The sequence below is a fragment of the Brassica rapa genome, chromosome A09, assembly GCF_000309985.2.
Source record: "Brassica rapa cultivar Chiifu-401-42 chromosome A09, CAAS_Brap_v3.01, whole genome shotgun sequence".
Lineage (NCBI taxonomy): Eukaryota > Viridiplantae > Streptophyta > Magnoliopsida > Brassicales > Brassicaceae > Brassica > Brassica rapa.
This window is the reverse complement of record NC_024803.2, coordinates 1,650,388-1,677,030: the sequence shown is the minus strand read 5'-3', so window position 1 is coordinate 1,677,030 and position 26,643 is coordinate 1,650,388. Positions and strand designations below refer to the sequence as shown.

The following is a 26,643-nucleotide window of genomic DNA, read 5'->3' as shown; positions in this document are numbered from 1 at the left end:
TGTGTGTTTTTTTTTCCAGCGAAGTGGATCAAGATCTAAGTAGAATGGTCAAAACCGAGAGAGTGGTGTTGTGGTCCAAATAAAACTGATTAAAGAATAAAAGACAATACTGAAAACAAACAGAAGAAACAGATACATAGAGAAGTGGACAATGGATAAGCATCTGAAAACTGGTTTAAGACCAACGAAGAAGATGTGAAATATGAATGCAAATGACATTAGAAAAATCAAAGATTAAACATATACTAAAAAATGCTCTAAAGCTCTACAATGAGAGAAAGATATCAAATCTTGCACAAAAGCCTACTTCACAAAATGCTGTAACGTTTCAGACAATAACCACATAAGGAATCAGAATCAGAGTCGTCCCCATTTCCACACACTCTAACAAAGTACTGACAAATGTATATATATGTTTCTCCCACTAACCGATGAACTAATCAAATAGCTTCCTCAACCAAAGCTCTCCAAAAACCTGGTTTAAAATAAGAAGAAGACAAAACACGGGTGTCTGAGTTCTTATTCAGACAAGAAGCATAACTTATAAGAATACAAAACTAACCTCATCGCCGCAAACCAGCAACTTTTAAATTACCATATACCTCAAGACCTACACAAGTTATAAAAGCTTTGCATTAGTGTTGTTGTAATTTAAGATTCCAAACAAACAGAACATAAAAGATGTTTGGGTAAATAAGAAGCTTTACCTTCTTTTTTCAACTTCGACATCGCCTTTTGATTTCTTCCCAGTGACAATCTGCATGATACGAAGCCCTCTGCTAAAAGCTTCATTGAATAAGATCCTCGTTTGCATCGATTGAAACCCAGGCATCCACGACATGAACGCTACGGGAACCATGATGACTATCCCGAACAGTATGTCATACAACCGAGCAAGGGAGACAACCGCGTTCCAGATAAGCCCGATCTTCTGCAGCGCAGGCCTCAAAGCCTGTGCGATCAGCAAGATTCCCCAGCCGGTTGGGACGAACGCAAGAAGACTCGTGAAGATATCCACGAAGCTGAAATGCGTGAACTCGAGGAGAGCAACAATCACCAGTGTACCAAACACGATCAGGAGGAACTGGACGAGCCTGTACCGTATGTGGTTTCTCGCTGAGTACTTGTCACGGGCGTATTGGATTACTAGGAAGAACACAAACACTGCGAAGATGTATATCCATGAGAGTAAGTAGACGAGAATGCTGGTTGATCCGTTTGCGATTTTGAGCTGGTATACAATCCCGTACTGGAAGAAGAAAAACCGAAGGTCCAAGATTATCTCCACGATTCTTCCTGGTATACCGGTGGTTCTCAGGTGGTCCTGTTCCTCATACCACCATATCTCCCAGCTCTGTTCGGACTTCGTTGAGATTCTGCCTTGATACCAGATCCAGTTCATGAAGCCTTCGAAGTCATAGACCGTCTTAAGCCAGTCGAATCCTGACGGGTTGAACACAAAAGGGGCCAGTATCCATGAAATCACGAGGAACCAGCTGGTGAGAGTCATAGCTATATAGATCAATGAGTCTTTGGCGATGGGACTGTGCGTAGCGTAGACTATGAGGATCAGCCCAAGCTCGATGGCCTTCACAAAGTGACTGCGTGCGTATAGACGGTAATTCTCAGTGAAGCTCTTGTGCTCGACAACAAATCCACGCCCAGTGGCTCTGTACTTTGCTCCACCATGGAGAATGGTTCGGCCAAAATAGTGAGCTCTGGTCCCCATTGAGAATGTGTAGAAGACAGATGAAAGCTGAATCTGCATCCGAATGAAATTCCATATCGCTAGAAGGAAACCCTCCTCGAGAGACCATTCCACAATCATTGGCAGAGCTGTGAAGAGACCAAGCTGAATGATGAATTGCTGGTTCAATATCACAGCAAGCGCTGCGTTGGTGTCTGTGCTGTCTGCTAGAGCGGACTTCTCAACACCGCTCAGAGCAAGATAAACCCGACCCCAGAGGAAAGCGTAGACAGTGAGAATGACCATCATCGTGTTGAAGAAAAACCCCACCGTTGTGTAGAAAAATGATAACATTCTGAAGAAATCGAGCCTATGACCCAGCCTGTACACATCTCGGCTAAGAACCTGCTCTCCATTCCCACTGGCTACCTTAGCCTCAAACATTGATATTTGATTCAATCCAACATCTCGACCCTTCCCAACCTGAATACATATGCACACACACGAAGGTTATAACAAAAAAAGTGGAATTATAGTATTGTTGTCGATGTATAAATTAGTTAGAATATCCAAATGATGAACATTTCCCTACCTGAATATACTCGTGGTGGGTGACGTTACCGCCCCGCAATGTGCAATTAAACCCGGCGAAGATGTCCTCACTGATATTTATAACTCTAGAAGCTTTGCTGATGCCACCTCGACTCAAGAACCAGAATCTGTCAAAAACATCAGGATGACCATAATGCATTCTGACCTTCAGCGGATTGGCGAGAACACGCTGACCAAGAGTGACGAAACTAGTCTCCTGAGCAGACATGAACCATGCCAGAGACGAGACAGATCCCGTGAAGATGTGCTCCCGGACACCAAGAATAGTTGGTTTTCTGATCCCATGATAATGCCTAAACTCCTGGAGCAAATTTCTCATCTTGAGAGCCTCCTCAAAATAATTATCCTGGTTCATATCTATGGTCTGAACAGCATCACCACGGGTAAAGATCATTGCATGATTCTGGTTCTCTGGCTTTCCCTCACCCAGCTTCACCGGACCAGGTAGCTTCACACGGAATATCTCCACTTCCCTCTCCAACGTATGATCGTATTTCACCAGAACGGAGTAATACTCAGTCTCTCCCCTGCCCGCATGTACCTCATCCACATATGCAATACGGAGGGCTTCGTTTTGCTTCATAAGATACAGAATTTCCTCTGCCTGAGGCTCCTTCTTCGCTTTTTGAGACCCATAGATCTGGCACGCCACGACATATGTGAATTTCATCAATGCAGTCCCATGCTCATGGCCTTTATACAGCATGCTCACAGAGCTAGTTGCTCTGCTTAGAGAAGATCCGTCATTTACATCGTCAACCCCATCCAATCGATTTCCCTGCGAACTCCTCATTGAACCAAGCTCCTGAGCATCCTCCCGAATGTCCATTTCAGACGCAGAGTCAAGAAAAGCAAGCATCTTAAGAGCCCTGTAATAGTACATCATTCCTCGAACTGTACGTGCCAAAGTCTGACCTCTGTAGGAAGCCCAAAGCCTGAGCTCTCTCAGCTTGGTTGTCCACAACTCAACATCTGTCTTTATACCTTCCCTACGCATCCGTTCCTTAAAATTTTTCCATTCGTCGGCATAAATCGTCTGCAGGTAATACAAGGTTGAAATTCCATCCTCAGTCTCATTTCGGAGCTGTTCTTTGCTGTATACAACTTCCTCGCTGTAGTATGGAGTCATAACACTGAACGCCAACATTTTCTCCACCTGAGGTGCATGAGGCAAGTTCATGAAGAGCGAATTGCTGAAGAAGGCAATCCGCCGTCTCGCCTCTAGATTCACAGGGACGCTGTGCATAGAGTCCCTAGAAGTGAGAATTGTGTGTAACCGCCTAACCTGCCGGAAGAAGTCTTCATTGCTTGCATCGGGAAGCCTAACAGCATTCTGAAACAGTAACTTTGAGGCTGGATCATGAGGAGTTAACCCCTCAGTAGATAGCTGTTCAGTCGTCTTCTTTTCTATGAAGAACTGTCGTGTTGCAATCTCATAAATAGATTGCAGACCATTCACCACTCGCCCAACATCCACTTTCTCATCATTCAACAGACCAACCAACTTCTGTAGTGTCTCATAAATCTTTGGCAAAAGGTCCACTTTGAAGGTCTTGGTGAACTGCTCACCCTGAATAGAGACCTCAATCATCTGAAAGAAAATTGTAACAATTTTATGTTCTTCAGTGTCAATTTTGATGATTGAAAGCAACAGATGTTTGATGCTTTCATATGCCTCAACCACAGCACACCGCCTGTACTCATTCTTGCATATCTTGTGCCACAGCCATTTATCAGGTGCGTCAACCAGCTCTTTCGCCTGGCTCAGTGCAAGCAAAAGCTCATTGCACAACAGGAAACACGGCCAGCGGATAACTGTTACATTCCAGGAATTCTTTGGCAGCTCCAGCAGCTCTACTTCTCGATCAGAGACTATATCCTCCTCTCTGAAAGCTAAGATTATCTCATTCCAGATCAGCGCAAACTTGTTAGCCTCAACCTGATTGGACTCGAGTTTCTTAAACGGCCGCCCCAATCCATACCTCAGCTTCAATCTGCATAAAGTACACAAACTCAATGTTATTACAATGTGAAAAAGTCTAGTTCATTGCGGAGAATCTGCTTTAACAAAACTAAAATCCTATAGCTTGTACTGTAAAGACAAACTCTGTATAGTAAATTATATAGGAGGAATATCAGTAACATGCTTCAATAGACTTACCTATGAATGGCGTCCTTAAGCTTGTTACCAAATCCTCTAGCATTCAGGAGTTGTTCCTCAGGCATTAGGTTGAACTGAATAGCGCTAGCAAAGAACTGGAACCTCAGCCTAAGCTGTCCCATGTCCCTGATCTCCCCCAGATGATCAAACAGCCCAACAACAGCACCGACAATCGAAGAATAGATCGCGTACCAAATTTGGATATCCATCAGGTATATCAACACCACTGGCAGCCACAATAACAAGACAGAAAACCTATTGCTCTCGCCAAAGAACTGATGCCACTCATAATCCACCTCCTTCAAATTCCATAGCAGCTTCGAGGGTTTAATCATTGGCTTAACCTGAAGGAAGTAGCTGAACGTGAACTTCGTTGCGAGGACAAAGATCCAGAAAGTCGAGTACTTGATGTTGTCCACCAACCCCTCTCTCAAACCTCGACCCACAAAGCTTTTCCCCTGGAACCACCAAGTCAAAGCAAAGAATATCTTCCAATTGGTCTCTTCCAGAAAGTTCCTTATCCACGGGACTATAAACAGAGCCAAAGCCAGGATCTCAGGGACCAAGAAAGCCACCACAGCGTAAAGGAACTGATAGATCTTATCATTCGCGGCTCTGGACCACTGCCTATCTTGCTTCCTCTGCTTCCAGATGTTCGTGTAGAGAACAATAAACGCTATTATCCAAACCGTAGCAGCCACAACCTTCATCAACATTCTGAAAAACAGCCGTTTGGTCTCTCTAGAAATAAGCGACCGTTGCGAGCCAGCGTCCAGCACAGCCTGCAACAACCTCATCCCACTCCACGTCAAGAAAACAGTCAAAAGCCTCACCTGAACATCCGTCGACTTCAACGCATTCCAGAGCTGACTCGTCACCGACCCTCCACCCGGCTTCTCCTCCCAAGCAACTATAATAGCAGCTTGAAGAAACAAAGCAAGCATCACCCAAAGCCTATCAAAGCTCCTGTAGAGGTAGAAAAACGTCCTCCTCTCCACAAAACCTGTCTTCCCAACTCCGCTACCTCTGCTGTTCTTGAAGAAACTGCTCCCCAAATCAATCGGCCATTTCAATTTACTAAAACACCTATCCGTCCAGAAGTACTCATTAATATCATCGTAGTTCCTCCACTTACAATGCGGCTCCGTCCCGTTCTTGCTCTCATTAATCTCAGCTCTGATCGTGTCGTAGATAGGCTTAACGACGCCGTTTAGGAAACTATTCTCCCCCGTGATCTTAGGAGAATACGGCTGCCCCGTGCTCTCGTCGAGGCAATCCTCTAAGATCTTGTTAAGCTCCGAGGCCATATTGTGGAAGATGTAACAGATACACTCAGGCATAAACCTAAGATTCGCCGCCTCGCCCCACACGAGGAGGTAGAGGCCGACGTAGAGAAGCTCCCGCCGCGAATCGGGGGTCCGATCCGAGATCCAGATGTTGGACTTCCTCCCGAGGTAGGAGCACCAGCTGGAGTAGTTACCGAGGAGCTTGCGGCGGAAGCGGCGGACGACGGCGGGATCGAGGGAATCGATGTTGTCCGGCGGCGGGGAGAGGCGCATCTGGGCGTTGGCGAGGTGGAGGACGAGGTGCTCGCGCTGGTTGCGGACGTTGTCCTTCTGGAAGCCGAAGAAGAGGGCGAGCCAGTCGAGGAGGTCGTAGTGGGGGCGCCATTGGACGTAGGTGGGGCGGCGGAGGTCGCCGACGGTTTTGAGGGCGGCGGCGGCGGCGCGGACCTCGGGGTAGCGGAGGGAGGGGTGGTCGGCGAGGAGGTTGTTGACGGGGATGATGTTGTAGGGCTCGTCCTCGATTGCGCCCGCCGCCGGGGGCCGTCCGGGTTGAGAGGGGACGGTGCGGTGGCGGAGGCTCATAGTAGCATGTGTGGTGGTGGATCTTGAGAGACTGATTCAAACGATAGGGAGAGAGAGAGAGAGAGATATTGAAGCGTTGCGATTTGTTTTTCTCTTTTAGAGACTGCGACAATGACAGACGGAGACGATTTGGGCTCTCCTTTCCGCGTTTTTGTTTCTCTTTTCTTTTTTTTTTTAATTTAATTTAAATTGTTTGAAGATCCATTACCATAAGGAAAAAACTAATGACAATGGTCAAATAAAGTTCTTATATGATTTGGTGCATTAAGATTTTGTTAAGACAGTTTTTTTTTTCCGGTGAAAACCAAATTGGGAAATATATTCTTCTTTTTTTCCTTATTTTGTATGATTTTACTTGGTAAATACTAGATTTTTTGAAGATGCGTTGCTAAATGCTTAGGAAGTTTCTTTGTTTCTTCGACCTCTCTCGTTTCCTTATCATGTAAGAAAAAGAGGAAAAGCAAGTCAGCATTAGAAAAACATTGATGTATTGAAATCTGGAACCAATTTATTACTTTCCAAAATATATCATTCACTAATATCAATTTTATTTTCTTGTTGGTCATAATTTTTGTGACGGTCCAACCGCTTCACCGCTTACTCGGTTCATAGGCTTCATTCGATGAGTTATTCTTTTCAAATTCAAAATAATTGTTTAATATACAATCATCACATTATTTTTGCCTTTATTTTGATCTCACTCAGAAAGCAAATGATTTTCTGGTAGATCATCTATATTTTCACTACTTTGTCTTAATCATGTTTAACTCTGAAATTGTAAATAAATGTGTGATAAAAAAAGTAAGTACATTTTAATAATAGAAATAATCAAATCGATTTTCAAAATACTTTTATATACCACACACCGAAATGTTACATATTTTTCTTTATAAAGTTTAAGGGTTAGGTAAAAAATGCTAAGAATGGTTATACATTAATTTTTCATAACAAGTACATCCCTTGTTTCGTAACACTATTTAAATTTGGTTTGAGGCTTTGTGCATATATGTTTCTTGTTCTTATAATTATATCTATGTTACTAATGTTTAGACGCTAGTACATAATTCATTAATAAGTATCGTTTTGTCCATTTTGTTTTTAATCTAAGATTTCGAAAATGTTGAGTTTGTATGTCGACGAAAAAAAATTCAAAATATCGAGAATGGCAAGTATCAACTCTCTTTTTTGGCATATACAAATTTGCTGTCACCGAATGATTCATGACACTGACAGTGATCTATACAAACGCCAAACTTTTAAAAACATTCGCAAATGCTAATTTTATAAACTCTATACCTTTTTTTTTAATTCACAACTATATATTTATTTAATTTGAGATGTTTTGACTAAGGATGATATCACTGGAAGAAAAGACAATCCACGATTTGTTCAAGATTAGCAATATCATTATTGTTATTAATACAAGTGGGTTGAAAGAAACAAAAATAAAAAACAAGTGGAGCGATTTATTTCAAGAAAATTTAACAGCTGAACGGCGAGTGAGACCGCTTTGGACGCTAAAACAAGACTTTTTTTTTTCTTTTTTTTTGAACTCTTTTTTTTTTGGAACTCTAGCTAAAACAAGACTTTACAAAGTCATGTTTGCTGCTTTTCGAAACACACATGGGACCCCTCCATGCTCTCCCCCCCCCCATATCCCTCTCCTTTTCTAATAACTTCTTTTAATATTTTATAATATTTTTCATTAAAAGGATTGAATGTAAATTGTTAATGTAATGGTAACAGCTAAGAGAAACAATAATAACATATTAATTGTTTTTATTTACTACTACTATTTTCTTGTTTTGAAATGTATTTACTGTTATTAGTATGAATATTTTCTGCCAAATTCTAATATCAGGAGTGTTCAGCAGCATTCGAGACTAGATTCACCAGCATTTAAGATTCTTTTTGGTTCAGTTTGTCTTAATGCTCTTATGGGACTATTATAAGTTATTTTGTCTAGTTTTAAAAATGGGCATGTGGGATTATAATCCATTAGATGGAATCTTCCTTTTGTTCTGACTTAACGACGCCGTTTAGGAAACTATTCTCCCCCGTGATCTTAGGAGAATACGGCTGCCCCGTGCTCTCGTCGAGGCAATCCTCTAAGATCTTGTTAAGCTCCGAGGCCATATTGTGGAAGATGTAACAGATACACTCAGGCATAAACCTAAGATTCGCCGCCTCGCCCCACACGAGGAGGTAGAGGCCGACGTAGAGAAGCTCCCGCCGCGAATCGGGGGTCCGATCCGAGATCCAGATGTTGGACTTCCTCCCGAGGTAGGAGCACCAGCTGGAGTAGTTACCGAGGAGCTTGCGGCGGAAGCGGCGGACGACGGCGGGATCGAGGGAATCGATGTTGTCCGGCGGCGGGGAGAGGCGCATCTGGGCGTTGGCGAGGTGGAGGACGAGGTGCTCGCGCTGGTTGCGGACGTTGTCCTTCTGGAAGCCGAAGAAGAGGGCGAGCCAGTCGAGGAGGTCGTAGTGGGGGCGCCATTGGACGTAGGTGGGGCGGCGGAGGTCGCCGACGGTTTTGAGGGCGGCGGCGGCGGCGCGGACCTCGGGGTAGCGGAGGGAGGGGTGGTCGGCGAGGAGGTTGTTGACGGGGATGATGTTGTAGGGCTCCTCGTCGATTGCGCCCGCCGCCGGGGGCCGTCCGGGTTGTGAGGGGACGGTGCGGTGGCGGAGGCTCATAGTAGCATGTGTGGTGGTGGATCTTGGGAGACTGATTCAAACGATAGGGAGAGAGAGAGAGATATTGAAGCGTTGCGATTTGTTTTTCTCTTTTAGAGACTGCGACAATGACAGACGGAGACGATTTGGGCTCTCCTTTCCGCGTTTTTGTTTCTTTTTTCTTTTTTTTTAATTTAATTTAAATTATTTGAAGATCCATTACCATAAGGAAAAAAACTAATGACAATGGTCAAATAAAGTTCTTATATGATTTGGTGCATTAAGATTTTGTTAAGACAGTTTTTTTTTTCCGGTGAAAACCAAATTGGGAAATAGATTCTTCTTTTTTTTTCTTATTTTGTATGATTTTACTTGGTAAATACTAGATTTTTTGAAGATATATTTGTAAATGCTTAGGAAGTTTCTTTGTTTCTTCAACCTCTCTCGTTTCCTTATCGTTTAAGTAAAAGAGGAAAAGCAAGTCAGCATTAGAAAACCATTGATGTATTGAAATTTGGAACCATTTTATTACTTTCTAAAATATATCATCCACTAAAATCAATTTCATTTTTTTGTTGGTCATAAATTTTGTAATGGCCTAATAGCTTATGGCTATCCACGCCGCTTACTCGGTTTTCGATGAATTAATTATTTTCAAATTCAAAGTAATTTAATAACCATACAATCATCATATGATTTTTGTCTTTGGTCTCACTCAAAACGCAAAAGATTTTCTAGTAGATCATGTATATTTTCACTACTCTATCTTAATCACGTTTAATCCTGAAATTATAAATAAATGTATAATCGAACAAAATAAGTGTACTTTAATAATAGAGATAATCAAATCAATTTTCAAAAATATTTTTATATACCACACACCAGAATGTTACATATTTTTCTTTATAAAGTTTAAGGGTTAGGTAAAAAATGCTAAGAATGGTTATATATTAATTTTTCATAACAAGTACATCCCTTGTTTTGTAACATTATTTAAATTTGGTTTGAGCCTTTGTGCATATATGCAGGTCTGCATATATGTTTCTTGTTCTTATAATTATATATCTATATTACTAATGTTCAGACGCTAGTACATAATTAATTAGTAAGTATCGTTTTCTCCATTTTGTTTTTAATCTAAGATTTCAAAAATGTTGAGTTTGTATGTCGACGAAAAAAATTCAAAATATCGAGAATGGCAAATATCAACTCTCTTTTTTGTCATATACTACAAATTTGCAGTCACCGAATGATTCATGACACTGACAGTGATCTATACAAACGCCAAACTTTTAAAAACATTCGCAAATGCTAATTTTGTAAACTCTATACCTTTTTTTTAATTCACAACTATATATTTATTTAATTTGAGATGTTTTGACTAAGGATGATATCACTGGAAGAAAAGACAATCCACGATTTGTTCAAGATTAGCAATATCATTAGGGGAATTGCACTGTATGACGTCCAATAACCGCATAATTCACTCGATGGCTACTTTCCCTAACTCACCGATATATGACTCACTTTTTATAAAATATTGCCGTTTTGCCCTCCTTATTTACCGGGAGTAACGGGCAAAAAAATAAAGATTAAGTAAAAATTTAAACTGTTCACTCAACTGTCGTGGCGAATCAGTAACCCTTAATTTTCTTTTTTACTTTACCATTCCTATCTCTCTAAACTAGGCACTATTCTTCTCTTTCATCACCACCGGAAATTGACATCGTCTTTTCCCTGACTTTAAACTGCTCGTCGCCGCGATACTTCTTCACGGACTGACGAATCTGAACAGGGAAAGCATTCTTCAGTTCTTATTCCGGCAAGGGAGACTCCGGTACTCTTGTAAGTTCGAAAGTACTTTTCTATTTTCTTGAAATTTTCAGTTACTCCGACCGGATTTGAGTCTTGTTGTCCGTTTCTTTGTTCTTTTCAACTTGAAGAGAGATTTAATTGTTCATTTCTTTTCTGTACTGTATCGATTTACTGGTCTCTCCACGTGGTAGTTCATTCGAAGAAAGAAACAAAAATGGAGTCCCTGCCTTCGTTTGGAATGTTGTAACGGTGATTTCTGCGTCGTCGCTTTCGGTTATCTTGTTATTTCGTTTTCAACCGGCATTATCTGAACACGAAAATAGATTTTGAATATTAAAGTGGTGTCATTGTCAATCCGGGATTTAGTCTATTTCATATATATAATCGTACTAGACCATTTATGTTTTGTAGTTACAATATAGTCTGTGAATAACATAGTGAGTCTGTGTGCTATTCCATTTACTGTGAATTTCGATTTTGGTTACGTGTTCAGTCTATTCTACTTCATATTTGTGCAGACTATTAGATTTCTGTCTCTGTCAATCTAACTGGTTGCATTGTTTTCATGGTTCGCAGTGCCAAAATGGACGAATTAGGGCTTCCTCTGAGAATGTTTGAGGCGGGTTCCGAACCATCAGGGCGGAAACGGGTTAATAACTACTTCAACCTACGGTGGATTGACCTCATAAAGAATGCACTAGAGGAAGAGGACTTGGAAATGTTGAATCAGTCGCAGTTCCGGAGAGTTTTGCAGATGGGGTCGCATACTTTCTCAGTAATGTTCCTCCATTACTGCCTCTCACGCCAGTTGGTCACTGCAAAAGAGTTTGAACTTTGGTGGATCTTCGTTGGTAAGCCGATACGCTATGCCATACAAGACTTTGCTATGGTGACCGGACTAAACTGTGGCGACGGGGTTGGACTAGCTGGAGAACCCCCCGAGAAAGGTATCGGGCGAGGAAAGGCGTCCGGTAAAGGGAAATCGTCTATGTCAATATGGGATGATTTATTTCGTGGGGAGGAGAAGCCCACACCTGGATGGATCATGGACCGTCTTGTGAGGGGTAAAAAATACAAGGATCGGTTAACGCGTTTGCGGCTTTCGTTGTTGGTTTTGGTGGAAGGAATTCTGTGTCCAACATGTGGGACAACAAATATCAGACCCGAAATAGTGAGCATGCTTGGTGATCTTGACGCTTTCCTGAAGTATCCATGGGGCAGGGAGTCATTTTTACTGACGGTGAGAAGTACGAAAGCAAGATCTGCAGTAAATTATGTGAAGGATACAATGGCCCTTCAAGGGTTTACTCATGCGATGGTATTGGTGACTGTCACTGCATGTCCTTCTATCATTATTAAGACTGGCGGTGCGGATCCTCTAGCAGATTCCAACTTGTCCAGCGAAGAGATTATCAGGAGAGTTGTTGAAAGAAAGGTGGTAGTCAACATTGTCTCGGCCAAGTCGGTTGATCAACTGGGACAGGTTAGTCAGCGTCGTTGTCTATTTTATACAGAAACCTTTCCATTTATCAATTTATACCATACTATTTCGCTTACAAAAACATTCCCCTGTTTTTATTTGACCAGACTACTTACTTATTATTTCATGCCTTTCAATGTCCTGTATTTGTGTTGCAGGCATATGTCCGGTCTTTGATTAGCACAGATGAAGTGGGTGAGGATCTTTATCGTGGATTGGGAGATAAGGAAGATACGAGTGTTGATACCATGGTTGCTTTGATTGAGGATGATTACCCATTTGAGCATAACACTTGGTCAGGTGGTGTGAAAGCGGATGATGTTAAAGTGAAGAAGGGTCATGCACAAACGTCGGAGTCAAGTGATGAAAATGTTCCTGACCCGGTTGAAAAGGATAATGCTCATCGTGGTGGCGTAGAGAGTGGTGGTTACGCTGGATATCCGAGAGGTCAATCATCAGCTAACCCCTCGGGTGCCCCGCATGGTGGTGAGAGTTTCCATGTTGATGTCGAAACACTACTTAGGCGTGCAGCTGAGGTTTACGAGGATAAGGTAATTGCAATGTTTGAGGGTTATATTCTGAGCTTGAAGGGACATTTTGATTCTGAAGTGGGAGGCCTTCGAACCGACTTACAAGCAGCTACCACCTCGATTGCCCATTTGGAAACTACGGTCACAGGGGCGTTTGATAAGATCAATCAGTTACTTAAGTCTGGGCCTAGCGGTGCGGATATGGGAGCAACGTATGGGTTTAGTCCTGCGAGACATTCGTCACCATTCCGAGGTCAGAATGATGATTTCAACTATACAGAGGCTAATCCCGATCAACACACTACACATAGTGGTGTTCCACAGGTAAATCTCAGTACAATGAAATTATTATTTTATATTATGTCATTCCATTATATTGCCAGACTATTCCATAGCATTTTAATTGTTTGAATTTTTCTCTAGTCAACACCGCGAGATGGAGACGCTGCTGCGGCAACAGAGACCGCCTCCGCTGGTTTGGGACAGAATCTGGATGAAGGGGAAATGGGTGAAGGACTACCTACGGGTAAACAGACCGAGTCAACTCATGGAGCCGAATTAAGAGCGGAGACAGGGGTCCATCATGGGGGAGATGCTGACATTGGAAACGTGGAGGTGGGCGACCAGGGGGGAGATGCTAGCAGTGGACATGACCCCATAAACGTGGAGGTTTGTCCTTTAAATTCTGTTGTGTATTATAACATTATATGCAGCTGATGGAAGTAGACTATTTCCATACTATTTTACTTTAACACTGACATTGCCATACTATTTTAATTTAGAATCCCTCGTCTTCAGTAAACGTCGCAGCGCCTGACAATTCTGATGCCGCCAATCCTCCTTCTCGAGTTGATGTGGTAAGAATGAGTAGAAACCTGATAAGCACTCAAATTGTCGGCTTTGTCTTAATAATATAATAATGTATATTGGCTCAGTTAATTGAAAAATGTGGTTAATCTATATAGGACGAAGTGAATGTATCATCGGAACACCGCGTTGATGACCCAGTGTCTGGCGTCGTTAATAAAATAGTATCGGAAGCGGGCATTGATAAAGTAAGTTCTGTAGTCTATATTTCCATTTATAAATCTACATACCTACTCCATTTGGTAATGGATTCTATTCTATGTCTATATTGGTAGAACCCGGTCCGACCCTCCGCTGGTTCTGGAAATGATGTACCTCAGACATCATCAGATGTCAATCCGGAGAAAGTGGGTCTTGATGGTGTCCATGACGATCGTGGTAACGCTACTGTTGCGAATAAGGGTGAGGATGCGGATGAAGATGATGTTACAATTACTAAAGTTCAGGTATAATGCTTGACCTTCTTCCCAGCTCAAATGTAAAGTGTGTTTGCAGAGGTGATAAATTTATGTTTATAGGCTGGAGATAAGAACACTGATGCAGCCGGTGGTCAAGCTGATGGTGGCAGACGTTTTAGTAGACGTACGCATATAAGTACGAAACGCTACACTCCTCCTGCACCCCCCGTCCGTAAGAAAGATGGAAACAAGAAAGTGGCGCGTCAAACTGATGATAATCCTGCACCTCCTAAACGGGGTAAAAAGGTGGCGGCTGAGCCAAGTAACCCAAAGCCTCGTCGTCAAGAAAAACACACCTTCATAGGTGGCTTCTCCCCATTTACTCCGCCAACCCCAGCTGCAAGAGAGGCCTTCATGAAGACAATGGCGGAGGCAAAGTAAGTTGACAGAATACTCTGTGTTACTATTCCATTTAAAACCTATATATTCCATATGATATAATATGGTATAGTCAGGAAATATTGAACTAACGGTATTACCACTATCCTTCAGATCAAATGCGCCATCCCTCGGGTCAATCAGTTCCGTTGCTTCTTTGGATGATCTGTTCAATTGCACCGGTGTTTGTTCGTATGAGGTAAGTTATAAATCTCACTCCTTTGCATAAATTATGTTTCTTTGTTTTCCTTCTTATTTATGTCTATTTTGTAGGCTGTGGATCGTGTTGTAGGTTGGATAAGAAAGAGGCGTGACAGCAATCCATCTTCAAAATTTGACTTCATCCCTCCAACTTTCTTTATCGATCTGATCCGAAGTTATCCTGCTTTTGAAGCCATGCAAGATAAGTCCGCCTTCACTTTCCCGGTGTCTCTGCGCAGTCAGTTCATGCACCGGCCACAGTGGTTTACGCAAGTAGACTTTCTCTACAGTCTGATTCTGGTTAAAGACAGACACTGGGTTGGTATGATCGTAGATTTGCCTATGTGGGCCATCTATGTGGTGGACGCGAACCAGACATGTCCTCCTATTTCAGTGTTGAAAGATGTTGTCAACCCGATATCGATTATGATGCCGCACATGGTATCGAGGTTCTGTCTAACTTCTCGAGCTCGTGAGTTGAATTACCTTCCGTTCCCCATCTCTCGCTTAGACATACCAGTTCTACTTGAACATCCAGGTACTAATCGCCTCTAATTTAAATTTCTGGTTTACTGGACGGCACTATTCCATACGCTTATCGTACTATACTTTCTGAGGCAACTATTTTACCATTCCACGCAGTATTTATAGTAATCCATTTCCTGTTGTTAGGGTACGCCGCGGTTGTGGCACTGATCATGTTAGAAATTGCTGCCGTGGGGAAGCCTTTGCTTGATCTGGCTCTGACTGATGAGGAGGTCCGTATTGCAGCGGAGAACTATGCGATCTCTACCCTGTGTATGTTTAAGGTGGTCACCCCTAATCCTGCAGTTTAGTCGTTCTCAGAACTGTACTACTTTATGTTCATTCCTGTTTGATGTAATCCACATTCTGTTGCTGAATTCCCTTTCTCCTACCTCTTTATGTTTTACTCTGTAATCCTTTGTTTCTTCAGACTAACAAACGATGATTTCTTATGTTTAATTTATGATGTACTCAGTCCCGGGTTTCTTTATTCCATCCAATTAACATAGTATATTTTCGGGAGTTAGTGTTTACCCTTTAGAGTACTGATAGTACAACATGTGGAAGGAAGGATATGCTCAGTTACTCTCTCTTAAGTCATACCCAAGTTTATGTTCATCTACAAAATCCAATGTGAACTAAACACATTCCATCTATGTTCCATACTGTTTTGTCAATCTTCCGGTACTAACTATTCTATATTTGACGATTGATAAATTAACAGTGGAAGGAGTAATGGTACTGTCAATATGATTAAGGGGTCGGGGAGGGTTTGGGTTTAGTTTTCAAAAATGGTGGGGTTGTTGGTGATTACGTTTGTATCATACAAGTGTGTATTGTATTGGGTTTAGTGTTTAGGGGTGGGGGGTGGGGTGGGGGGTTTGGGTTTAGTTTTCCGTACGGGTTGGTGTGTTATGTTTAGTATTTCGCATGGTCACGACTTCGAGGACTAATTATAGTATAGTACTGGCAAAAACAGTATGGCATTAACAATGTAAACACTAAATGCTTGTCAGATATGTGGACATAGTACATAACTGCACAATTGATATTACACCAAAATAAAGGTCTACCGGTGTTCTGTACAACAACCACAACATGTCTACAAAAGGCCTTCCTATTAGGTTTAGGGTTTATGGGGGTGGGGTGGGGTTTGGGTTTTGTTTTCCATACGCGTTGGTTTGTTGTGCTAAGATGGAAATGTTAACGTGTGTACAGGTATGGGGCTTAACTGTATAGAATTCCTTTTGTCTGCTTTATTCGTTTGTCTGCTTATGTAGTATAGTCTTACACGAAATGGTATGGTACGTTAGTTCTAAGATTTTTACGTAACCGTGTGGATGTTATGTTAACTATTTCGATGGGTAAGGACATATAGGACTAATTAAAGTATGGTATTGGTAGTAACTGGTATAGTATGGTACGTAAGACCCACTAAATGCTTCTAAGATATGTGGACATACTACATAACTGCATTATTAATATAACACAAAAGAAAGGGTCTACCGGTGTTCCGTACAACAACAACAACATGTCACACCGGGGTCATTGTATTGGGTTTAGGGTTTATCGGGGTGGGGTGGGGGTTTGGGTTTAGTTTTCCGTACGGGTTGGTTTGTTATGTTTAGTATTTCGATTGGTCACGTCTTCGAGGGCTAATTATAGTATAGTAATAGCAATAACAGTATAGAATAAACAATGTAAACACTAAATTCTTGTCAGAAATGTGGACATATTACATAACTGCACTATTAATATTACACCAAAATAAAGGTATACCGGTCTTCTGTACAACAACCACAACATGTCTAGAAGGGGCCTTCCTATTGGGTTTAGGGTTTATGGGGGTGGAGTGGGGTTTGGGTTTAGTTTTCCATATGTGTGTACAGGTATGGGGCTTAACTGTATAGAATTCCTTTTGTCATGGTTATTCGTTTGTCTGCTTATTTCAACTTCACCATATTGACTTTAATGTAGTATAGTCTTACACGAAATGGTATGGTACGTTAGTTCTAAGATTTTTACGTAACCGTGTGGATGTTATGTTAACTATTTCGATGGGTAAGGACATATATGACTAATTAAAGTATGGTATTGGTAGTAACTGGTATAGTATGGTACGTAAGACCCACTAAATGCTTCTAAGATATGTGGACATACTACATAACTGCATTATTAATATAACACAAAAGAAAGGGTCTACCGGTGTTCCGTACAACAACAACAACATGTCACACCGGGGTCATTGTATTGGGTTTAGGGTTTATGGGGGTGGGGTGGGGGTTTGGGTTTACTTTTCCCTACGGGTTGGTTTGTTGTGCTGAGGTGGAAATGTTAACGTGTATGACGATTTATAATATCACGTTATATTGGGTAATCGTAATGTGTATAGGGTTACGGGTGTGAGGGGGGGGGGGCGGGGGTAGGGTTTAGTTTTCAATAAGGGTGGGGGTGTTGATGAGGTTTTGGTATTATTAAAAGGTGTTATTGTAATGGATTTAGAATTTAGTATGAGTGGGGATGTTGTGTTTAGGATTTCTATTGTTAACGGTTCGAATGTATTAGTAATAGTATAGTACGAAACGCAAATAGTATAGAAAAACAACCTACAGGCTTAAGGCTTCTAAGGTGTGAGCAAATAGCGGAGAACGGCATTATTAATATTAGACAAAAGAGAAGGTCTGGGGTGTTCCGTACAACAACCACAGTAGTTGTGATTTAAAGGGGTCTGCATAACATAATATGTACATACCAAATAGATAGATATATAACCGGTAAGCATATACCATTCTATTTGGTTAAAACACTGTTTTGCCCCGTTTCCACTTCCTGTACATGCCCTGTCTGTAGACGACACTGGCTACTGCATAATCACCCAGTTCCCAAAATATTTCTTCGAACTGCCTTCTGCTGCCTTCTCCGTAGTTATAGCTTATCATATTGGGTTGCGGCAGGATGCCCTGTTGTGTCCCGAACGGCCACAACGTTTGCATTTCCTGTTTGACGAGCCTCCTCCTTTCTACATACCAAAGTTAAACATATATCATTCTTGCGTAAATGTAGAATATATAACGTTCCATATTAATAGGTATTACGACAATATTTACATGTTGTACTTTATCTTTGGTCCATTTTAACAATTTCATATTCATGCTGACTATTCCATAAGCTTGGCTAACTATTCCGTTCTATGCTTACAAATTTCATCAATGGTATAGTAGGTTACCTTGTACTCCCCACGTGATAGGATGCGGACTTTCCTAGGACGCCCAGGTGGGCGGCGTACTGCTGGTGGAAGTAATGGAGCTCTAGTTCCAGATCCGAGTTCTAATCCACCCACAGATGGGACCGGATAGATTCTTCCGATGAAGCCTTCGCGCCATGTTGGTACACGGTAAGCCGTTGCCACCAGCGCATCTGATGGAAATCCAACCCTGGTGGAACAAGCTAGCGCATGCATACAGGGTATCCCTATTAGTTGATACTCACCACATGTGCAAGTACCGGGACCCAATAAAACTGTGAAGCACTCCCCGGCGGGGTCCTGCACTTGGTATTCAAGATCGGCTATATCACGTACAGCCATAGCGGTGGAGAGATCAAAGTTTTCCTCCACGAGTTTCCTGACATTTGGGGTGATAGTTCCTTGCTCCCGGGTTGATTTCGCTCGACGCAATGCGAACCAAGACATAACTGTTGTACGTATGTACTCAAACATCGTAATGAGGGGATATTCACGTGCTTCCTTAAGCACCCCATTCCAGGATTCAGCTATGTTTGAATCCATGATGTTGAACCTATTCCCCCTGAAATGAACCCTAGTCCACTTGTCGAACCCTGTTAACAACAATGATAAGTAGTGGCCAGTTTTATATTTAGTACGTTATTGCATTGAATAGAATGGAAAGTAAGCAATATAGTATAGTATCTTACGATACTATATAGTATCAGATTTAATCGTCACCTATATCAACCAAGTAAGCCGCGCAATTTGGGCCGATTTTCTGAATTTCAATAAACTTCTTATTAAATTCAGTCACGGTGAAAGCTCTTGCAGCAGCGGACATAAGGTTGGCTAGTCTGCTACTCTTGTATTTTGCCATCACATTTCTCCACAGATGAACAACACATATGACATGCTGAGCATGGTTGTATACCTGTACAAGTACAAATATTTTATATAGTCAGTTAATGGTACATATAGTATAGTTGCCAAATGGAATGGGCTAACTTTAAAGTTCACTGAAGATTGTACGGATATTTACCTTCCTCAGTCCTGTGGCGATACTTGGATGGCGATCAGAGATGAAAACTAAACCCGGGGTATCGACAACAAAAGTTTGTAGCCTCTGGAAAAACCATTCCCAAGCATCGTCGTTTTCGCTATTAACAACAGCAAACGCAAGGGGAAATATTTGGAAATTCCCATCTTGTGCTGAGGCTGAAAGAAGACACCCACCATACTTCCCTTTAAGCGACGTTCCATCAACAACAATAACTTTCCGCATACACGAATACCCTGCCACCGATGCTCCATAAGCAACAAAACAGTATTCAAACCGTGTTCCACCTTCTTCTTCATCCGTACTTTCCACGTAGCATACGGTTCCTACATTAGAAGACTGAAGGAGTGCCAAATATGGAGGTATCAGTGCATAACTCCCAACCATGGTCCCCATTGCATGCTCCATCGCCATCTCTCTAGCTCTCCAAGCTTTCCAGTATGAAACGTTGACATGAAATTCATCTAGCAATATTTTCCTTATTGCGGCGGCAGTGGGACCCTTCTTAATACCAACAAAACGAGATTGCAATATCTGGCCAATCACGATAGTCGTTGCAAGTTTGTGGTAGTTTCTACGGTCGTCAACGGTGCAAGAGTGAACTAGGTTAGCTTGTCTGACTTGGAAGTTCCCACTGGCATCTAACAACACCGCATACACGCGCCATGGGCATGCATCACTAATGCATTGTGCAAGTAGTATGGAAGGGCTTGAACGAGTTGTCTTGAAATGGAACTTCCGGTTTATAGCATGTATTGCAAGTTTGATTTTGCAGTCGGCTTTGGATTTGAAAACACGACCCACATAAAAGTCATCTCCCTCGTATTGGATGTCGGCCAGAGCCGTGTCAACCCCTACAAAGTCAATGAAACATTCAGCTGCATGTCCATTATTTGTAAAATATGGAATTAGATACTACATTGCAAATATAGTATAGAAAGTGGACATTACAATTCCATTCTATGTAATTGCATTCCTTATGATGTAGCTCTACATTTGTATTAACATAGAAGTTATTTTTTACCTGTTCCCTCCCGATTGTTGAATACAGGTGGAGCATCCCTTCCAAAAAAAGCTGGCGTATTCGGGTTGTTTAGCATCTCGTGGAGTGCTTCATCAAATTTACCCCAGTGTAGACCATCGTCTACAGGTAATTCTTCAGAATGATCTGAACCAGAGTTTGAATCTCCAACTCCACCGTCAGTGTCTGGAATGCCAGCATTTCCAAATAATAGACGTCTCCGGACCGGCCTAGACCCTTCTCCGGTTTCACCAACAACCGGGGGAACAACAGGAACGACCATGTCATCATCTGACTCAGACTCGGATTCTGTATCCTCTTCGACAGGACGTTTGTTTTTTTCCCTATCACTCGGGCCTGTCTGACGCCTGGTTGCGCGGGTAAGCTCACCTCTTTCTGTGATTACTATTCCACCTGGAGAATGTGGAATAGTAGGGAGTCGTTCTTTAGATCGACCCGCCTTTGCGACAGAATAGTCGGGCACTTCATGTGGAATGGCCTTCGTTTGCGGTTGAGTGAGTGGCATGGTCAGTGGGGTTTCGGATAGTGCAAAGGTATGCCAGTCTTCTTCATCGATTCCATCTACACCATCCTCTGCCATAGGCACCCTCTGTTCTGTCTCGCGCTCCTTAGTAAGTAGCTTCCCTCCATGTGATTGGCGGTAGATAGAGACATATAGAGGAACTTCTTCAATAGATGTCCTCATGTTTAGAAACACCCCTATTTCTGTGTCCTCGGTTATGTACTGAGGCATTTCGAGCTCCGCATCTCCAAAGCTCACCCATTCCGGATATTGATATGAAAGCTTGAGCGTAGCATCGGTCGATGATAGCTGATAGCGTTCTCTCACCGAAGTCAATAACTCTGTCATCGTCATCCCGGAGAAAATCCGAATGAAATGTTCTACTTTGGCCGTTATGTCAGGTTCAAATATCCACCGTTGATCGCTATCACGGACCCACGTCCCATGGACAAGTAAGACTTTATCCTGCCCTGTCATCTGTATGTTGGATGTAAAAAAGTACTATCTCAGATCTACATCAAATGGTCCATTCCATATTGAGACAATAATACATATTAAAGAACATACTGATCATCAACTCCAAATACAGATAAATACAAAGATTAGTTGGTTGTTACTGATGATTACCTGGTCGAATCTGCTGAGCATTAACTCGTTCTCTCCTTTCACCTTAGTGACTGTCTTTTTCTTACTTAACAAGAGATGGACAGACTGTCAAATTATATGGAATGCTAGATATTTTCTGAGGGTGGTCTATTCTCATCCACATATTTACTGAACTCAGTAAATAGCATGCGGTTATTTTCATGAGGACGTGGCTTCTACTCTCTCCTTATGATATGCACAGTGCATGGTGAATGTCATCCATTCCTCCTTCCCGCAACGTCATCTCTTTCTCTATCACATCGTCATCTATTTAATTAATTTCGTAAACGTCATTTATCTCTCTCTCACCGAAGACTTGTAAGCGTGGAGGGTAGAACCGGATGAGGTGAGAGACAATTGTTACCCATTTAATTATGTCAAAATCATGTTCATATACTTAATTTCTCTTCCAGACTTAGCTATTTCGCCAATTAGCCCATATCATTATTGTTATTAATACAAGTGGGTTGAAAGAAACAAAAATAAAAAAAAAACAAGTGGAGCGATTTATTTCAAGAAAATTTAACAGCTGAACGGCGAGTGAGACCGCTTTGGACGCTAAAACAAGACTTTAGAAAGTCATGTTTGCTGCTTTTCGAAACACACATGGGACCCCTCCATGCTCTCCCCCCATATCCCTCTCCTTTTCTAATAACTTCTTTTAACATTTTATAATATTTTTCATCAAAAGGATAGAATGTAAATTGTTAATGTAATGGTAACAGCTAAGAGAAACAATAATAACATATTAATTGTTCTTATTTACTACTACTATTTTCTTGTTTTGAAATGTATTTACTGTTATTAGTATGAACATTTTCTGCCAAATTCTAATATCAGGAGTGTTCAGCAGCATTCGAGACTAGATTCACCAGCATTTAAGATTCTTTTTGGTTCAGTTTGTCTTAATTCTCTTATGGGACTATTATAAGTTATTTTGTATAGTTTTAAAAATGGGCATGTGGGATTATAATTCATTAGATGGAATCTTCCTTTTGTTCTGACTTCTGACGCAACAAATGGTCGCATGTGCTTCACCGAAGCATTAGAAAAATATACATACACCCTCTGAATGATGTGGAGCAAATTTAACATTAAATTTGCCGATGATGGAAATAATAATGTTTTCGGCTTTTTCGTATTAACAAAATGGCTCACAATTTTCTTTATCTTTTACTCATGCCACATGTCCATTCACTACAAGCCTGTTCAAATGTAACGTTGAATTTGACGATGATGAAATCTGAAAATAATAATGTTATTTTCGCTACTACAAACCGGTTCGCGATATTAATACAGAAGCAAAACTTCCATCCCAGTTATCCCACGTAAACATGTCCATATCTGCCGGTTTATGTGTATTTGGTGATCGACAATTCAGCATAATACTTTCTGAAATTAGTATTATACAGTATATTTTTCTTGCCGAAAGATTATAATATCACAAGTTAGTTTTTGTCTTTACAGACAATCACAAGATATAATCTAATCATTTGAGAACACTAGCTTTGAAGGTAATTAATATATTTGGAATATCAGCTCGAATATCACGGTTTATGGTAGCAACTTCCATATCATAAGCATGGTGCTATATTAACTTTTTCAGCCCTTTTTCAAAAAAAAAAAATCCATATCATAAACCGCGAAATTACAAGATTTTGTGAAACTAATAAATCTGACAGTTTTGTAATTACGCATATTTTAGTTTAGTTAGTTTACACAAACTAGTAAAGTCGGCATAACATGACATTCAAATCCAGCCTGACATTTTTACAACGTTAAAACAAAACATGTTTTGTAACATCGATTGTTTTTACGATGCAAAAGATTAACGGAGGCGAAGACGAAACTTGCCCATGCTCAGTGTTTTTTCATAAATGGTATTTTGTTACACTGAGAGAAATGACTAGCTAACAAGTGCAATTATGTTTTGATCAAATACTCATTTCCATAGCTAGGGGAAGATGTCTCTATATCCATTTGGTTAGCTGAAGTTATTGCACATGTTTAGGTTTGTAACACAGTTTTTGTTGATACTATCACAAATATTTAATTCAAATGATTGATAGAGATGTACGTATGGAGGATTGAAGTTCTTTTGGTAGTGTAAGAGTTTATGAGAATGGTTCAGTCTATAATGTTAATTAGTCCATAAAAAAAGCAATAACTATGACAATCTCGACACAAAACAGAAAACATATAAATACAATACACAAACGACATATTACATAGATATTAAAACGTATATTAACCGATACTGAAAGTGAAAAAAAAAGTTAGATTCAAGATTTCTGGAGAAGAAAAGGATCGACGACGGAGTGAAGAGAGTATAAGAGTAACAAGACGTAGAGGACGAGTGCGACGAAGCCGGCAATGAGAGCTCCGGTGACCTGATCGCAAAACTTTGGAACTTGGCCGCAAATTGGAAGCCAACCTGCGTTTGCGTTTCCTTTCTTTCCTACTTGCGCCACCGCTAACGCCGCTGATATGCTTGACGTTAGTAGCATTGTCATCACCTCCAATACATTCACCAAAACGGTCAAACGTTAATGTGACAATTCGTATGTATGTTGATATAGTCGTCACCTAACAACCTATAATAAAGCGTGCGACTAAGACACATTACATTCAAGTTTATTTGTTTTAACTTTTTTGAAAGTGTATGTTTTAACTTTCCATTCAAAGATTAATTTACTAGAACATCTCCATTAAAGAGTTCTTAGAAAGTATCTCAACGATAAATGATAATAAGAGGAAATATGATAATTTCGTGAAAAAACTTTCATGCAAAATATAATATTGTGATTACTTTGTTCTTCTAAAAAACAATTGTTTATTTGAACTATAATAATCAACATTTTATTATTTTTCAGTATTTCACCAATAAAAATGCTTTTATTCCTCTGAACACATCAAACTACTAGATATCAACAATAATATTACCTTTAGAAAAAAACTATGCTTAGAGATAGAATGCAAATGAATTAATGAACGAAGAGAAGTACTAAAAACAATAAACCAATTATTACCAAATCCAAGACGACGACGAACTTCCACAGTAAACTCTCCTTAGGAAGAAACAGAACTAGAAAGCTGTAAACACTCACGACAGCGTTCGCGATCACAAAATACCTACAAAACATGTTATACCCAATTAGTAGCTAAAAATATTCACATAACTTATGAGATGAACATAATCGATTTTTGTTTGCATTTAACATACTTAAAGGCGGCCATATCGGTGTACTTAGCTTCAAGAGAGACGGCAAAGAAGGAAGCTCTCTCGCGGCTAGTGACCATAACTATCAAAGCAGCGAGAGCCGCCCCAAAGGCCGCTAACCGCAGCACAAGCGCACCTATTCTCTTTGTCAACTTCGCCATAGATCGATCAATAACAATCTAGTTTATTTTAATTTTATATGGAACAGAGAAAAATGAAAACACAAAAATATAGCTCATGAAGGGAAGAACACAAACACATGAGTTCATGAAATAAATGTATGGGTAATAAACAAGATATATATTAGCTGAGTGAAATGTGTTGTTAGTTGAGCTTTTCAACTATATTCACCGTCATCGTCCGATTTTCAGCACACGACTACGTACCTTTCCTTGCTCTCTTTATGACACGTGAAGCCATAAAAGTGAATGTATATAGTTTAATTATCTTGTAGAAAGGCCTAACGTGCAATCTTAGTTTGTTCCTTAAAATGCATTTTTCTATTTTCTTCATTTCTTTTTTTAACAAACATTTTTTCTTCAATTTTTATGTATTGTTTTTGTTTGTCAACAAACACGCATAATGTTTCTATTTTCTTAGGAAACTCATTATATCAAATTCTTAGTTGGTTTTAGTATTTTCTCTACAATATAATTTATATAGGGGTTAATTTATATTAATTAGTTAAGGACAACATATCAATTGATTTGATGCAAACAGGGCTGATTCAAACCCTATCTTAGAATTCAATGTGAAATATATATTTTATAGGGAAATACTAAACTAGTATACATTTTGTGAGTAATGACATCACGGTACACAAATATCTTTTTTTCAGTGAGCCGTTGTCCTAACTTATGTGCTTTGGTCTGGTGGGCTGGTATTAACGTTGACATTTTATATATACATCGAATATATTTATATATTTCTTTTTTGTCCAAAGTAAATTGATAGTTACCACTTACCAGCAATAAAAATTGTCTACAAAAGTCGTTTCTTTTTTAAAAGTAAAATAATTTTCCATATATCTAAATATGAATCGGTTCCTCTCAACTATCGATCTAAAATTGCTTTTAGTGGCAAAAGTCAGTGAAATACAGAACAAAAAAATGTAGTGGGTGACCTATTTAAACTGTTTTCACATGAAAAAGATAAGAGATAGAATGTTCCCCTACGTTTAGAAACGAAATCCAATTGTAGAAACTGATTTTAAATGTCTACCAACTACCACACGACGTGGACGAACGCGAGGATACAAAAATATATATACGAAGATCATGCATATTAACGCAAGAGATATAGACTAGTTACATATATATGTTTTTGCTGATTAAGAATGCCAATTGATAATTGAAGCAAAAAAAAAAGGTTAAGATGTGTTAAGACCACACCCTTAGAAGCATGTTAGGCTGGTTATTAAACGAGTTAGGCTGGTTAAGTCTACAAAGACTCAACGAGCAAACGAACCCATGCTGTCTTAATAGTCTGCTTGACATGTATGGCATTTACTAACAAACACAATTGCAGATTCAAAAGTTTGAACCTTGCACCACAAAACTTTAGGACTTGACCACAAAAGTTTCGAAATGGATGCCATTACATTCTAAATATAATTTTGATATCTAAAGAATCGTCTTAATAAGCTTTAGAGGCTTTAATGTAATAGGTTGTGTATATACATTATCACTGCCAA

At 40.4% G+C, this 26,643-nt stretch overlaps 3 protein-coding genes and 1 non-coding gene across 6 annotated transcripts; 1 reads left to right on the top strand and 3 right to left on the bottom strand.

Annotated features, from left to right (window-relative positions):
• Window positions 1–156: 156 nt before the first annotated feature.
• Window positions 157–6,845, bottom strand: LOC103846566 (callose synthase 12). The gene is made up of 5 exons (XM_009123513.3): window positions 4,461–6,845; window positions 2,280–4,293; window positions 708–2,170; window positions 563–610; window positions 157–475 (listed from the first exon to the last, which is right to left on the bottom strand). The coding sequence occupies exons 1-4, from the start codon at window positions 6,326–6,328 to the stop codon at window positions 604–606; spliced, it is 5,352 nt and encodes a 1,783-aa protein (XP_009121761.1). The 5' UTR covers window positions 6,329–6,845; the 3' UTR covers window positions 157–475; window positions 563–603.
• On the bottom strand, window positions 3,117–3,192 carry LOC117128741. The gene has a single exon (XR_004452134.1). It is a non-coding gene; the product is annotated as a small nucleolar RNA J33 (small nucleolar RNA).
• A 3,020-nt stretch (window positions 6,846–9,865) lies between the features above and the next one.
• On the top strand, window positions 9,866–25,204 carry LOC103854085. 3 transcript variants are annotated; one of them, XM_033279625.1, is made up of 2 exons: window positions 9,866–14,071; window positions 25,194–25,204. In XM_033279625.1, the coding sequence occupies exon 1, from the start codon at window positions 11,385–11,387 to the stop codon at window positions 12,474–12,476; it is 1,092 nt and encodes a 363-aa protein (XP_033135516.1). In that variant the 5' UTR covers window positions 9,866–11,384; the 3' UTR covers window positions 12,477–14,071; window positions 25,194–25,204. The 3 variants fall into 3 exon arrangements, with proteins under 3 accessions (XP_033135516.1, XP_033135515.1, XP_033135514.1); XM_033279624.1 differs by lacking the exon at window positions 25,194–25,204 and adding an exon at window positions 14,806–23,244 and having other exon boundaries at window positions 11,342–14,731; XM_033279623.1 differs by lacking the exon at window positions 25,194–25,204 and adding an exon at window positions 17,148–23,244 and having other exon boundaries at window positions 11,342–16,476.
• Window positions 23,836–26,526, bottom strand: LOC103846578 (CASP-like protein 1C1). The gene is made up of 3 exons (XM_009123524.3): window positions 24,954–26,526; window positions 24,760–24,862; window positions 23,836–24,246 (listed from the first exon to the last, which is right to left on the bottom strand). Exons 1-3 carry the CDS (start codon window positions 25,109–25,111, stop codon window positions 24,013–24,015), a joined length of 495 nt encoding a protein of 164 aa, XP_009121772.1. The 5' UTR covers window positions 25,112–26,526; the 3' UTR covers window positions 23,836–24,012.
• Between the last annotated feature and the right edge of the window lie 117 nt (window positions 26,527–26,643).